A 17,230-nucleotide genomic window follows, 5' to 3' on the forward strand; every position below is an offset into this window, starting at 1 on the left:
TTTAAGGTGACGCTGGATGCACGTCCGAACTGCTCGGCCCACGTGGGTAACCTGTATGCTATTTCACCTAACATTGTGATAGAAAGAAATAGACTCAGTGATGAGCAGTGTAGCGAGTGCATGCGCTCACACTAGCGTCCGGATATATTGATGATGGCACACAGATAGTTGGACAGATGTCACCGATGAATTTTTGTAAATATATGATTTATGAAGGAACTACTTATTTCAATTATTATTGTATAAGATTTTATGGAAGAGCGGGGTCGCCTGCCACGAGTACTCGTAGCAATACTAAAACAGTTACTGGGATGGTCCCAATTACTACGCACTATGTGAAATTGTTTTACCTACTGAAATAAATATTTTTTAATTTTTTTTTGAATGATAATGATTACCTACTTATCTTTTGATGAATACTATAAAATCTCACTTACATACATACCTATTAGGTAACTACTGCCTCAGCGTGTATAAACAACTCGTATATATTATAGAAATCCATACTTCTATGAAGTGTCTGTCTGTAATTTCGAAATAACTACCGCAAGCTCATAATATTGTTATTTGAACTGTACCATAACAGCTGAATCAAACGTTTTTAAAAACTGTCTGTCTGTCTGTCTGTTTGAACGGGCTAATCTTCGGAACGGCAGAACCTATTTTGACGGGACTTTTACAGACAAGTAGAGGATTAACAAAGGATACTTTTTTAACCGACTTTTAAAAAAGGAGTTGTGTTTTTCTACCTATGTACACAGAAATCTCCGAGATTTCTGAACCGATTTGCGTATTTTTTTAATTGATAAAGAAACTTTGCAACATTGTCCTATATAAAATGTCATTTTATATAGGACACACAGGATTTCAACTCCTCAATCCTGATGCTGCAGGGGACATGACCACCAAAACTTATGGGATTTTGAAACTGTCGGTTATAAATTGATATTGGAGGTAGGTACCTATATCTACCAAGTAAAGACTTTATCATTGAACTCGAAGACCCACTTCTCGACCCTGATGCTGTACCTAAGGAATTGCATTGCTAAATCGTGGTGATCCCACGGAATTTTAAATGAATCATCGCCCACGCCCGTTCGGTACCGGTATCGGTTAGTCAGTCCACCAATCACAACAAAGCATTCTCCCCTGTCCCCCGCCAACATTTTACGATTTTGTTTTCATGTAAAACCTTGTATATGCGTACTCTAGGAGTTGAATTCTCTGTGCTGGCGGATTACCTATTAGGAACACATGATTACACATTCGTTTGTCTGTGAAAATAACTTTTGTTGCCTACACTTATCTATTAGTAGCGACTAAAAACTATATATACTATCTACTTGTGTATACAAAAGTCAAAATAAATTCCACTTTGATCTCAAAAATGAAAATTTTATTTTTATAAGTAGGAAGTAGGTACAATTCAATTTCCCTCTAAAAGCCCACTACACACATAAACACAATATGTATCATTTTCTGTTTCAACAGTCACATTAGATGTATCATTCGACGCAGAACTATTGAAGCTCTCCATTTCATTTCTGGAATTAATAAACATACAATCAACATAATTATATTGTGAGTATTATCTATATAGAATGTATGCAAAAAACATAGCATAACAACTTACAAGTATGGGATGGTAGACCTTTCAATATTTAGTACAGAATTGAATGTTGCAGTATCATGTTGGATTTCAGTGGTACGTATATTGGGCATATTCATTTTATTTTCCTTGTTTTCTTCTAAAAGGAATGTCTTGAGTCACTAAAATACAACATAATTCAGCATTGACAAATCTGACAACAAATAGTAAATCTCTATATTATATAAAAATGAATCGCTGAATGTGTTGCTGATCGCAAATCTCGAGAACAGCTGCACCGATTTCGCTAATTCTTTTTGATAATATTCCTTGAAGTACGGGGATGGTTCTTATGGAGAGAATTTTTTTAAAAAAGTCCTGAAAAAGAATCGACTGTAGGCGGTGCGAAGTTCGTCGGGGCAGCTAGTAACATAATAATTATATTATCCTAATCCTAATCTAAATATTTAAAAGAAAAAGGTGACTGACTGACTGACTGACTGACTGACTGACTGACTGACTGACTGACTGACTGACTGACTGACTGACTGACTGACTGACTGATCTATCAACGCACAGCTCAAAATACTGGACGGATCGTGCTGAAATTTGGCATGCAGATAGCTATTATGACGCAGGCATCCACTAAGAAGGGATTTTTGAAAATTCAACTCTGGAGGGGGTGAAATAGGGGTTCGAAATTTTGTGTAGCCCACGCGGACGAAGTCGCGAGCATAAGCTAGTCTATAATATAAAAATGAATCACTAAATGTCATCGCAAATCTCGAGAACAGCTGAACCGATTTCGCTAATTCTTTTTTTAAATTAGGTATTCCTTGAAGTACGAGGATGGTTCTTACCGAGAGAAAAATTTAAAAAATTTGAATCGACTGTTAGGCCGTAGGCGGAACGAAGTTCGCCAGGGCAGCTAGTGGAATTATAAATGTGAAAGTGTAGATGTTTGGATGTTTGTTACTCAATCACGCAAAAAAGGCTGAACGGATTTGAATGAAATTTAGAATTCTTAACTGGATTAACACATAGGCTACTTTTTATCCCGGAAAATCAAAGAGTTCCCGCGGGATTTTGAAAAATGTGAAATCCACGCGGACGAAGTCGCGGGCATTAGCTAGTATCTAAATAATATCAACTTACAAACACAGTGTCAAATTTTCAGAAGCTGGCTCTAAATGGTACGGTGTGATAGCATCATAATCTAATTCAATTCGATTTTTTGCTTTGTCGTTTCCTTGTCAAAGAAAATCCTGTGATCCACTAAAATAGAAGTATAATATATAAGTATTTATTGAAAATAAATAAATGTCATCATCAAATTCACCATCCTGGAGAACCTTGAAAACGACACTCGCGTCTATTTTTTATAAAAAGTGCTGGCCCGCCATCTTAGATTAAAAAATTAATGTCATTATCAAAACCAGCATCCTGGAAACCCTGAAAACGACACCCATTTCTATTTTTTGTGAAAAGTGCATGTCTGCTATTTTGGATTTGAAAATAAATGTCATTATCAAATTCAGCATCCCGGAAAAGTACATATTCAGTCAAATAAAATTCCCCTCGAGTCACATTGTTACTCACGTCGGGTGTGACTCACAGGAATAACCCCGAAAAAGTAATGGCATTATCATCACAAGATAATATTATGGTTTGGAAAGATTCTGATGAATTTTAATAGATCTCCTCTTTGCAAGGGATTTGCTTTTGCGAGTCTAAACCGTTTCTTTTTCCTCTTCCGCCAATCCATTTTTGTTTCTGTTACATGAAAACTCAAGTATATAATTAAATTGTCTAAGCACACAATATGACCTACATACTTATATTTGAAATGAAATGAAATGAAATGAAATGAAATGAAATGAAATGAAATGAAAATCTTTTTGAAAATGTATTTGTGTATTTGTAACTAGATGATACACGCGACTTCGTCCGCGAGGATATAGTGGTTTTTTAATCCCGCGAGAACTCTTTCAAAAGCGATCACTATTTCAAATTTCAGCCAAATCCGTCTTGTACTTTTTGCGTGAAAGGGTAACAAACCTATACACACACACACGCAGATACAAAATTTCGCCTTTATAATATAAGTGTGATTTGACAACCCTGACTTTCGGAATTCGGATAAGTCCAAATTATATTTTATTACTAGTTGATGCCCCCAACTTCGTCCGCGTGGAATTAGGTTTTTAAAAATCCCGTGGGAACTCTTTGATTTTCCGGGATAAAAAGTAGCCTATGTGTTAATTTAGGGTATACCCTAAATTAACACTTTTATCTATCTCCATTCCCAATTTCATCCAAAACCGTTCAGCCGTTTTTGTGTGATTGAGTAACAAACATCCAAACATCCACACACACACATCACTACACCTATTATAAATGTGAAAGTGTGTTTGTTTGTTGGTTCGTTGGTTTGTCCTTCAATCACGTCGCAACAGAGCAACGGATCGAAGTGATTTTTTGCATGGGTATGGTTGACCTGGAGAGTGACATGGGCTACTTTTTATCCCGGAAAATCAAAGAGTTTCCACGGGATTTTTAAAAATCTAATTCCACGCGTACGAAGTCGCGGGCATCACCTCATCATCATCATGATCAACCCATCGCCGGCTCACTACAGAGCAGGGGTCTCCTCTCAGAGTGAGAAGGGTTTTGGCCATAGTCTACCACGCTGGCCATGTGCGGATTGGTAGAATTCACACACCTTTGAGAACATTATGGAGAACTCGGCATGCAGGTTTCCTCACGATGTTTTCCTTTACCGTTAAAGCAAGTGATATTTAATTAATTAAAACGCGTATAACTCCGAAAAGTTAGAGGTGCGTGCCCGGGATCGAACCCCCCGACCTCCGTTTAGAAGGCGGACGTCCTAACCACTAGGCTATCATAGCTTCACCTAGTTTATAATATTAGTAGGATATATGTAAACTACTACCACCAGCTGTCGATACGATGCATTCTAAAATAAATCGACCGACCGACCGACAGACCGACCGGCCAAGTACGAGTCAGACTCGCGCCCCGAGGTTTCCGTACTACAATAGTAAAATGTTTATCTCTAAATCTCTGTTTAGAGATAAGCATTTACAATGTAACTTAATTTATTACTACTATGTAACTAGAATTTCGGTACATATAAAAATGAATCGCTAAATGTGTTGCTGATCGCAAATCTCGAGAACAGCTGAACCGATTTCGCTAATTCTTTTTTTATAATATTCCTTGAAGTACGAATATGGTTCTTACGTAGAGAAATTTTTTAAAAAAATCCTGAAAAGAATCGACTGTTAGGCGGTACGAAGTTCGCCGGGGCAGCTAGTGAAAAATAAAAATAAATAAATAGGTAAATAGTATTTTTTGACATTTTGCATGATAAATCAAAAACTATTTAGTATGCACTAGATGATGCCCGTAACTTCGTCCGCGTGGATTTAGGTTTTTTAAAAATCCCGTGGGAACTTTGATTTTCCGAGATCAAAAGTCAAAGTCAAATGATTTGTTCAAAATAGGTAATAAATTACTCTTTTCGATTGTCAGTTGTTGGATTTGTAAAATATAGTGGTGATAATTATTTCGCAAATGCTACGAGGGTTCCAAACGTGCCCAAGACTGAGAAGAGCCCACAGCTAACTCAGCCGGGTATTCTTTTTATTATCACCACTTTACAAAATCATAAATTAAACTTATTAGAACTATCACAAAGCCGAGCAACTCATTCCCAAGCTTGCTTATCATTTAAATAATCCTTTACAATGTAATAGGATTTTTTAATTAGTTTACGTTTTATGAAAACTTTGAACTTATGACAGTCACTTTTTTTTTTAATTTATTTATGTTTTTATATACGTACAATAAATTTTCAAAAATATATTGATTATGCACTGTCATAATTTTAACTTCTCTAAATTTAGTTCTCAGCGACTCTCGTGGTCCCATACTATATATGGCTCGAACAGCCCTTTTCTGCAGCACAAAAATAGAATTTATATCAGCAGCATTACCCCATAATAATTCCGTGGTGCCATCTGAATCAGGGTTTCTACTGAAAACCAGCGCTGTATGTTTTTGTACTTGTGCAAGACAATATGCATTTATGCTGAGTAGGGACCTTTTTTTTGGGTTGTGCCACACATGACATACTTTACTCCGGCGCTTCTTCTACTTGAGGTTTTTTGACTTTATTACTCAAGTATAAGAGGCGCTGGGATAACCTAACCAGTTGGTAACTGGTAATGTGTGGTACAGCTTTAAAAAATAAACGTTTTTTTCTTTTCTTTCTTTTTCTTTTCTAATAATATGCCATATGACATAATGCTGTGAAAGTAACTAAAATATACTAGTCTCGCCGTTTCTATGTCTGTCAACTGGCGAATCCTTTTTACCGCATTTGCAGCAGAACTGTCTGTTCGATAAGTTATTTATATGAGAGCCCCATTGAAGTTTCGCATCTAACGTTATTTCCAGAAAAATAGCGGTATCCACTAAATCTTATTTATCATAAAAGTAGCCTATGTTCTTCCCCGGGATGCAAGCTATTTTTGTACCAAATTTCATCAAAATTGGTTAAATGGATGAGCTGTGAAAAGCTAGCAGACAGACAGACTACGCGTACTAGTACGCGTTGCGTACTTTATTTGTAAGACGGACAGACAGACAGACAACAAACTGATCCTATAAGGGTTCCTTTTTCCTTTTGAGGTACGGAATCCTAATGATCTCTCTTTTTGCACTGCATTTAACCTGAATCCAAGAATTTCCGATCCGAAATAGTCGTAAGCAAGACTGTATCGTCACCTACCACCAGGTGAGATTGCAGTCAAGGGCTAACTTGTATCTGAATCAATATTATTATTATTATTTTATTACTTATAATAAAACTGTAACAGGTGAAATTCTGTACATTGAAGATATTTTGAAATTTTTTTTTTCGAGGGCACTCTATAATCGATACTGAACCCAAAACTGGATTTTTTTTCATTTTTGTCTGTCTGTCTGTCTGTCTGTCTGTATCACGGCCGCGCATCACGCTGAAACTACTGAATGGATTCCAATGAAACTTGGTACGATTTGACGTCATACTATGAGGATATAGGATATAGGATACTTTTTATCCCGAAATTCAGCATGGTTCCCTTAGGAGAGGGGTTGAAAGTTAAAATGTATACTGAGCTGTAATTCATTAACGCGTAGTCCGATTTCATTCATTCTTTTTTGTTAGAAACCATACATGTTAAAACTTCAAGTTCCAACTTCTCAACCATCATCATAATAATGACGGGTAGCTTTTGTACTTTTGGATTTCAATCAGCTGTTTTAGGAATAGTTGATGTTGAATTGATATTAAAGGTACGCTTAGAATAAACTATCTCTGGTTTAGGTACCAAGCAACGACTTCATAATTCAACTCGATATCCCAACTCTTCAACCCTGATGATGCAGGGTATTGCACTCCTAAGCCACTGTTGATTGTGAGATAATATTGTAGATGCCAAACATATATACCATTATTGAACTTTAAGTTCCAACTCTTCAATACTGATGCTGCAGGGTACTGCACTCCTATTCTATGGGTTTTAGGAACTGTTGTTGGTGAATTAATATTGTACCATTTACTATTGTACCAAACCACGACTACATGGTTGAACTCCGTTCACAAAAATCCACGCACTCCATCGAAATCCTATTCTATTCCAAACTTATTCGCCAGCGTGACAGGAGTGGAGAAGGCGGATAGGGACGTGTGAGGGGTGCAACGGATCAACGTGATTTTTTCCATCATCATCAGCCTGCGGTCGTCCACTGTTGGACATAGGCTTTCCCTAAAGAGCGCCACCACACCCGGTCCTCAGCCTTCCTCACCTAGCCACTTCCCGCCAGCCTCTGTATATCATCGGTCCATCGTGCTGGAAGGCGTCCCACACTACGCTTACATATACCTACGCGGTCTCCACTCAAGAACTTTCCGGCTCCAACGGCCATCACCTCTACGACAGGCATGACCTGCCTTCTTTTATCCCAGAAAATAAAAGAGTTCCCACGGGCTTTTGAAAACCTACATCCACGCGGACGAAGTCGCGGGCGTCAGCTAGTAAATAAATAAAAAAGTACTATTTGTACGAAGCGTTGCGTACTTTATTTGTAAGACGGACAGACAGACAGACAGACAGACAGACAGATAGACGGACAGACAGACAGACGGACAGACCGACAGACGAACAGACGGACAGACGGACGGGCAGACGGACCGATGGACGGACCGACAGACGCATGGACGGACGGACGGACTGACGGACGGACGGACGGACGGACGGACGGACAGACGGACGGACGGACAGACGGACCGACAGACAGAGGGTTCCGTTTTTTTCCTTCTGAGGTACGGAACCCTAAAAATACAAAGAAATACCACCAGGTAGGTACCTACCTACCTATATTATTATACATATACAGGTGCCTTTTTAGGGTTCCGTACTTTATAAGGAAAAAAGGGACCCTTAGGATCACTTCGTTGTCTGTCTGTCTGTCCGTCTCTCCGTCTGTGTCCGTATCTGTCACACAAACCTATAGGATACTTCCCGTTGACCCAGAATCATGAAATTTAGTAGGTACGTAGGTCTTAGAGCACAAGTAAAGGAATAAATCCGAAAACCATAGATTTGTGATTACAACTTACAAAAAAAAATTAAAGTGTGTTAATGAAAAAATAATTAGTATTTTCAATTTTCAATGTATGATAAGTATACCAAGTGGGGTATTATATGAAAGGGCTTTACTTGTGTATTCTAAAACACATTTTTATTTATTTTTATGCATAATAGTTTTTGATTTATGGAGCAAAATGTCAAAAAAATACCTGAGTACGGAACCCTTGGTGCGCGAGCAACTCGCACTTGGCCGGTTTTTTAAAATTAGATAAAATAAATAACTAAACAAAGTTACTTACCTATTGTACTAGGACCACACGAGTAGATATCCCTACTAGGACCTCAACAACAAAGTCAGGTCAATAAACCAATGAATAAAATTGGTGTCCAAATTTCAAATTCCAGAGGTCAATGTACAAAATGCAATAAGTATTTGAAGGACTTATTGACTCTGCTCTGCTCAATCTTCTACACATTTGCATAGCCACTGAATAAAAATTAATTTTATAAAATCATTACGACTTTTGTTTTTGAAAACATATTAATAACAACAGTTGTCGTCATAGAAACCACAATATTACACGCGCAGCCGCGCGCCGCTGGGCTGGCCCTTCCCTCCGCCACCCGCGCGGTGTCTAATGTTTTGGGGTGAGAAGCATGATGATTTTAGCCGAAATCTAGCGCTTGAAAAGGGTTGAACAGTAGTTTGGGAAAAGTATTTTTGAGAAAAAACTACTGAATTTAGGTTTGCAAAGTAAAGTTATTTCAACTAATGAATAAATAAACTATGTCTAATGATAATTTTTTTTAGAATTTTCCTATTCCTAATCTTATTTATTTACGCCCAAAGTTGACATAAATTTAGTGTTAAAATAGGAATCTTTTGAGGCTCGTAACTTTTAAATCAATATTTTTTTCAATGTTTTAGATATCATTGAACCTAGATAATGACGAGATAAATCGATATAATTCTTAGTTTTGTGCGTACAATATCGAATATTGTTGTATTTTCCCTCCTACGTTTGTATGAAGAAAGCACCGAACTGAGCTGCCTTAAGTTTGAGTTTGCGTTTTGAGTTTGAGAATATGAGTAAGACGAAAATCATGTCTAATGCTTATGTCCGGCCCCACCCAAAAATCGTTAAGAGCTCTGCACTCGATATTGTAGACGAGTATAAATATCTAGGACACACCATCCAGCTGGGTAGGTCCAATTTCGAGAAAGAGGTAAGCCGCCGAATCCAATTGGGCAGCATTCATTAACGTTGGTCATTGGAAGTTATCTCGCAAATAATTACCAGTTGCATGACGGTGGTACCAGTTTGTTGAGCTCTTCAAGCGACTTCTCCGAGCGATACTCTTGGACGAAGGCGACAGTCACCACGATCATAATCGCGATCGTAATCGACAAGGCGTCGTCGAATTGCCGCATACAGACGCTGACGAATGCGGAACCTGTGGACAACGATTACATTTTAGATTAATTTTTATTTATTTATTTTAACTACATATACATTCACAAGCTGTGATAGCCTAGTGGTTAGGACGTCCGCCTTCTAATCGGAGGTCGGGGGTTCGATCCCGGGCACGCACCTCTAACTTTTCGGAGTTATGTGCATTTTAATTAATTAAATATCACTTGCTTGAACGGTGAAGGAAAACATCGTGAGGAAACCTGCATGCCTGAGAGTTCTCCATAATGTTCTCAAAGGTGTGTGAAGTCTGGCAACCCGCACTTGGCCAGCGTGGTAGACTATGGCAAAAACCGTCTCACTCTAGAGGAGACCCGTGCTCTGTTGTGAGCCGGCGCGTGGGTTCACCATGATGATGAAGTAGCTATTGCAAATACTAGATGCGCTTTAATTTATGCGAATGGTCAAGGTGACTTTTGATTGATAACAATGTATAATGGTTTTATAGACTTATAGAGTATCTGGATACACGCGAAGTTTAGGACAGTTCCAGACTACACGGAATAGAAATTCTTTATTTGCATAATGTCTTTATCAGTCCTAAAACCAACCTGGGCCTATGGCGCACAACTGTGGGGTAGTGCATGTGACTCCAGCCTCAACATATTACAGAGAATGCAAAATATAATTTTACGTTCGATCGCTAACACGCCGTGGTTTATAACAAATGAAGAACTCCATCAGAACCTGAACGTAATATCAATAAAGGAGGAAGTTCGGGGGCTAGCGAAACGCTACAAAGAACGGCTTCTGATGCATCCGAATCCACTAACCATCAGGCTCTTAATTGAGGACTACCCGAGACGCCTAAAGAGAAAATGTATTCTTGAGCTCGCTTCTTGATAGGCCATAAAGAGTTGAGTGCTAGCTCCTAAAGAGGAGCAGCCGCTACAAAACTATATCCTACACCTAATTTGCTAAAAGTCTTCGGACTGATCGCAAATCACAAAATTAAAAAAAAAAAAAACATAATGTGTGTTACAAAAAATGATAATTTTTCAATTAGGCATCCGCTAAGAAAGGATTTTTAAAAATTCAACCCCTACACAAATTTCAAACCCCTATTTCACCAATAGGGGTTTGAAATTTGTGTAGTCCACGCAGACGAAGTCGCGAGCACAAGCTAGTGTAGACTATTAGTCAAGAATCAAGATAGAATTTAGGGAAAATCCCCCGCTTGGAAAATATGGTACAAACGAATTTAACTAGTGGATAATAATAATTTAATTGTTCTTGAACTTGAATTATATTTATTTTAATGATAACAGATTTGCGTTTGGCCTTCACGCTTCATGGCAAGTGATGATGTTGTGTAAGACGACTCGCGCTAACAGCAAAACATTGTAATGAAACAAAATTGTTGCAATTTTTAAAATTTCGTTGTATTTTTAGGGCTCCGTAGCAAAACAAGGAACCTTTATACTGTCGTCGTCTGTCGGTCCGTCACAGGTATTTTACAAATCCATACTCCCATACTAATATTATAAATGCGAAAGTGTGTCTTTCTGTCTGTCCATCAATCTGTATGTCTGTCTGCTAGCCTTTCACGGCCCATCCGTTCAACCGATTTTGACAATATCTGGTACAGTGATACTTGCATCCCGGGGAAGGACATATGCTACTTTTTATCCCGGAAAATCATAAAGTTCCCACGGGATTTTTAAAAACTGAAATCTAAGCGTACGAAGTCGCGGGCATGATCTAGTGAACTATAAAAATTGTAAAGTTTAAAAGCATTATAGAAATCAGATAGTTTGTGTGTGTCTGTCTGCGACAGAGATAGCTTCCAAACTGGAAACTAACATAGACTTCTTTCTACTATTATCGCAGAAAATGAAGAAGTACCCAAAGGATTTATTAAAACCTGAACCCACGCGAACGAAATCGCGGGCTGCAGCTAGTCTTTTATAACTAGACCAAAAACTTTAATTTCTTCTTTAAAAATATAATTATTTGATATTCTCTCTACAAGTTTTATTGCAATTGTAAATTTCAATTGTCTTGAAAAACACACGAAACATCACCGAAATATTTGCCATTTTTTTGTCGTTATCTTTATGTTATTCCACACGCAAAAAGTCTTTTTGTTTTCACAGTACATAATATAAGGAAAATAAAACGTTTATAATATATTATTTTAATGAAATGGTTAAGGTGACCCGACAGAATTAGCTTTGAAATATGATTATAATTCTTAATCTAACGTTGAAAAATATAATACTTAAGTAATAGATTTTAACCGTCTCGCTAGTGGAATTTTTGAAAAATCTTTTCTTAGTGGGGCTTTACGTTATAAAAAAAGCTATACCTAAAGCAAAATCTTCAGTTTCTAGACCTAGCGGTTTATGCCGTATGTCAATAGTCAGATGAGTCAGTCATTTTATCCAAATAAATATCTCACAAGACCTTGAGTTCGACATAGACTAAGTAGGCAGGTTATATAAAGTTTGTTGAACTTTTTTAAACGATATGTGTAAAGGATGTTAAATACATAGTATACATTATCGTTACAACAACTTAGGGTAGGTCCACACCTGATTTTTTTCGCCGACTACCATCCCTGCCGCGTAGTCTGGCCACGATCATGATCGTAAGTTCAGACACTAAACTTGTGATCGCCGATATATACGGCATAGAAACACGATCAATTCCACTAAGGCACCATAAAAATACACGTTTCATCTAAATATACTGACTGACTAACTGACTGATCTATCAACGCACAGCTCAAACTGCTGGACGGATCGGGCTGAAATTTGGCATGCAGATAGCTATTATGACGTAGACATCCACTAAGGATTTAGGACATTTCTGTAGCCTACGCGGACAAAGTCGTAGGCCTCGTAGCATTAGCTAGTGCTTGATAAGTATGGATAGATATATAGATAGATAGATAGATAGATAGATAGATAGAAATACTTTATTGCACACAAAACATGAGATAAACAAGACAAAAAACAAAGAAACTAAAAACTATAAACAATTATATGCAAAGGCGGCCTTATTGCTCAGAGCAATCTCCACCAAGCAGGCATATCCATAATAAGGTAACGCTTATGGATGTGTATTGTATAGAGTTATTTGACACCTTAAGATCATGTATGGACGCACCCTAACAGAACGCAAATTTTTACGGTGCGCGATCTTATGTCGTGCATTTAAAAACAAAACGAGTTTTGCGCAGCAGTTTTTTACGACCAGACACGCTTGAACTACTTTTATTGACTTGTTTTCTGCGCTAATTCTAGAATGATAACTAGTCTTGAAAGGTAAGTCGGTAAGTCTAAGATCTAAATGCGCCCAACGTTCAAACGTTGGTCGCATTTAGATCTTAGACTTACCGACTTTATCTAATCATGCCCATAAACCGTATCATACCGAGTTTCCGATTTTTTAACGAGAACATTTATTTTTTTATTCAGATCCAAGTAAGCCCTTGACTGCAATCTCACCTGATGATAAGTGATGATGCAGTCTAAGATAATAGCGGGCTAACCTGGAAGGGGTTATGGCAGTTTTTATTAAACCCATACCCCTTTGGTTTCTACACGGCATCGTACTGGAACGCTAAATCGCTTGGCGGCACGGCTTTGCCAGTAGGGTGGTAGCCACGGCCGAAGCCTCCCACCAGACCAGACCAGAAATTTACAAATTATAAAATTCCAAACCCCTGCCAGGAATCGAACCCTGGACCTCCCACTAATAAGACCACAGCGCTCAACATTTATATAAGTTTCCATTTTCCATATTTTTTAGCAGTCTCTCTAGGTTTTTTTTTATTTTTATTCAGATACAAGTTAGCTCTTGTCACTCACTGCAATCTCACCTGGTGGTAAGTGATGAATGATGATGCGGGGTAACTTGGAAGGGATATGGCAGTTTTTAATAAACCCATGTCCCTTTGGTTTCTACACGGCATCGTACCGGAACGCCTTGGCGGTTGGGTGGTATCTAGCCACGGCCGAAGCCTCCCACCAGATCAGACCAGACATATAGGAATTATGAAATTCCAAATCCCTGCCAGGAATCGAGCCCGGGACCTTCCACTAATAAGACCACAGCGCTTACCACTGCGCCAGGGGGTTCGTCAAATAAATTATTTACATAAATAGCGGGCAGCTGCAGTATCTAGGTAGGTAATTAACTAATTAATATCAATAGACTGTTGTTGGAAAATGGCGGATGTTTTTGTATATTTACAAAGTTGCCTTCTAGTTAGTTAGTTAGTTAGTAGGTAAGCGTATCTAATAATAATGGCTGTATAACATTGACTTATATATTTATAATTTTGCTTTTTAAAATTTATAATTTTAACAATTTTTGTAAGTATGTTTATGTTAGTTTTTACTCGTAGTTTAATTAGTGTAATTGGCTTTATGGCCGTTCTAATTAAATAATAAATAAATAAATAATAATAATAATAAATAATATATTACTTCGACAGGGCCATTAAACAAACAAAATGCACCAATGCAACCTCAGTGACGTCTGGATTTCAAACGGGTCGTTCATTAGTATAGTTTAAGAGGTGGCGCTGATTTATTTGGTTCCAAAACCGTGAAAAATTTTGTTCGCTTGGGCATATCTTGTCATTTATATCGATGCTCTATAAGCACTGTGGACTAAACTGTTTTTTTTTTAAATAGAGATAGCGAACAAACGAGCAGGCGGGTCACCTGATGTTAAGTGATTACCGCCGCCCATGAACATTTACAGTACCAGAGGAACCGCCGATGCGTTGCTGGCCTTTTAGGAATTTGTTGTTTATAAAATACAAGATCTTTGTTTAAAATAAAGTAGGTCTGCATTAGGTATGATAGGCAGGTACCTTGTACCTATACTAAGTATAGGCTGATTTCATACGATAGGTAAGGTCACCATTTCGAGCTGGCAGTTATCTTTCTCTTTAGACCCGTGGAAATTCTCTTTCTCCTTTTTTCCATTTCTATGCTTTACTGTTAGTTGAGTTAGAGTGGAGTCGGCATCAGACCCGGTATCCACCAGAGCGGAGATAAGCGGAGTTGTGTTTAGCAGACCAAGCAAATTGTCAAAGTCAAAGTCAAAACGTTTATTCAAAGTAGGTAAAAAAAATTACGCTTTTTGATAGTCGGTTTGCATTTGTAAGGTGATGATATTATTGTGGTGATAATTTTTACGCGAACTTAAAACTAAAGCTACGAGGGTTCCAAACGCGCCCAGGTCAGAGAAGAACCCACAACAAACTCAGTTGTTGTTAAACTAGCTTATGCTCGCGACTTCGTCCGCGTGGACTACAAAAATTTCGAACTCCTACCCCGTAGGGGTTGAATTTTTAAAAATCCTTTCTTAGCAGATGCCTAGTCTACGCGACGTCATAATAGCTATCTGCACGCCAAATATCAGCTCAATCGTTCCAGTAGTTTCAGCTGTGCGTTGATAGATCAGTCAGTCAGTCACCTTTTCCTTTTATATATTTAGACTAGATGACTTTATCACACCACACACACACCACCAGGTGTGGATTTCATCACATTGTAAAAATGGCCACCGACAGAAGCCGATGGAAACAGATAAGCCATTCGAGGGCAGTTTGCCAGGACCACCAGGAGAGAGAGAGATGACTTTAGTCTGCGTAATGTACGAAGACCAACAAAGATGGTCCGATAGGCAGCTGTTTTATACAATGTATATTTGCCCGGAAGATATCCATTTCGCCAAGTCAAACAAAGCTCGTGTAAACAGCGTTCCCAAACGGAAAATCCATTAAAGTTTAATTCCATTAACGCAACTAAATTAAGCCCGTTTGTCGCGCCGGAGAGCAAACGCGAGAGCTGCAATTATCACTAATGCATTATCCATTACATGCCAGGAAATGGATACTTGAATACGTAAGTAGTACGTATGGTACCTACTTAGACAAAGTACCTATAGTGTGCGGCAGGATATGAGGCGGGGGGACGCCCCGCACACCCGCACGTCACCCGCGCTCGTCCGCACCGGTGGCTCTACCGCGGTTGTTTGACAGCTACAATGTCACGATCGCAATCATCTCTGATTGGTTAATGCTCGCTCACTATTGGCCACAATGCATTGTTCCAACAAGAATCGCACAAATTCAGCCAATCAGAACAATTGAGATTGTAATAATGATTGATGCAGGTTTTAGACAATGGCCCTGCTGGTTAGCGCGGCGACTGTGCGGGTGTGCGCGGCGTTCTCTCCCTGATTTCCATATCGACTGCGTGCCTGTTGCGTACTATACCTACCTACTCCATATTATAATTATCTCGAGTACTTTTTATTGGAGACCTGATTTTAAACGAATTAATTGATATCCATCGATAAAGAAAGTCATAGGTATTACACATCGTTTGTGTAGATAATTATATCTATAACAGGTTTGTAGTTGATAACGATCTTAAATGGTAAGTAATGTTTTTTTTTTAATTTTTTAAAAGAATGTTAAATGACTAATATTCCCTTTTCCTCTCCAACTAAGCGTCAGGCTTGTGCTAGGAGTAGGTACGACAATAGTGCAACGGGCGGGGTTTGAACCGTCGACCTTTCGGTTTTCAGTCCAATAGCCTTTACCGGTTGAGCTATTGAGGCTTATCTTATAGGCTTAGATTACTTAGATACCCTTTGAGAATGTTCATCCGTCTGTCCATATTGGCTGTATCATTACTTCTGATTGCAGGCAAGCGCTAGACTAGAATGCCCCGCACACCCGCGCAGCCCCGCGCCAACCCAGTGCAGGCGAGCGCGGGTGACGTGCGAGTGGGCATCAGGGCGTCCCCCCGCCTCATACCCCGATTGCCATCTCAACCTGTTGCGGACTCTAGGTATAACGGTCATGCATTAACATAAAATCGGTGCAGACTGCAGTGCCTTAAAGTTTGATAAAAAAACTGAAGTAATTTATTTATTTATTTATTTATTTATCCACACAAAAAGAAAAAACACTTACAATATTGGTTTCTTCGTGCTCGTAAGCGCTTGGCGGCTTGTCTGAGCACTGCACATTCCTCTGTAGTCTTATACTTAGTCTAATATTCTAGTTTAATAATTCTAATAAGAGCCTCGATAGCACAACAGTTAAAGGAGCGGACTGCTATCAGAGAGGTCGCCGGTTCAAACCCCACCCGTTGCACTATTGTCGAACCTACTTCAAGCATAAGCTTTACGTTTAATTGGAGGGGAAACGGAAATATTAGTAAGCATGGTAAACTTGACTAATATTCTTTTTTTTTTTAAGTATTGTTTATATGCGTTTGCGGTTGCAGAATTTGGAAAAGTCTTTGATTGTTTGGGACAAATGTATCCTATCCTAACCTATCTAGCTTATGCCCCCGGCTTCGTATCCGATTCAAGTGACTGCAAAAATCCCGTAGGATTTCTGGGAGAAAACTAGGTATGAATGCTGTAGTTAAAGATCTGTGTAATTTATTCGTTCTCGAATATCGGACGTGCCCAATGTGTGGTTTTGCACGTAAATGCACGTACATAGGTAATTTGGTGCTAATTTTTCC

At 38.6% G+C, this 17,230-nt stretch overlaps 1 protein-coding gene and 1 long non-coding RNA gene across 4 annotated transcripts in view; both read right to left on the reverse strand.

Annotated features, from left to right (window-relative positions):
- SPoCk (secretory pathway calcium atpase) overlaps positions 1 to 17,230 on the reverse strand; it is a 51,558-nt gene that overhangs the window by 20,724 nt on the left and 13,604 nt on the right. For both annotated transcript variants that reach the window (XM_034975487.2, XM_034975486.2), the window contains exon 4: positions 9,549 to 9,705. In XM_034975487.2, coding sequence (XP_034831378.1) covers positions 9,549 to 9,705 — 157 coding nt within the window. The remainder of the gene's footprint in view (positions 1 to 9,548; positions 9,706 to 17,230) is intronic.
- Positions 1,382 to 5,738, reverse strand: LOC138403242 (uncharacterized). 2 transcript variants are annotated; one of them, XR_011237542.1, is made up of 3 exons: positions 2,744 to 5,738; positions 1,634 to 1,770; positions 1,382 to 1,544 (listed from the first exon to the last, which is right to left on the reverse strand). It is a non-coding gene; the product is annotated as an uncharacterized lncRNA (long non-coding RNA). The 2 variants fall into 2 exon arrangements; XR_011237541.1 differs by having other exon boundaries at positions 1,382 to 1,770.

This window comes from Maniola hyperantus, chromosome 14, assembly GCF_902806685.2.
Source record: "Maniola hyperantus chromosome 14, iAphHyp1.2, whole genome shotgun sequence".
Taxonomy (NCBI): Eukaryota; Metazoa; Arthropoda; class Insecta; order Lepidoptera; family Nymphalidae; genus Maniola; species Maniola hyperantus.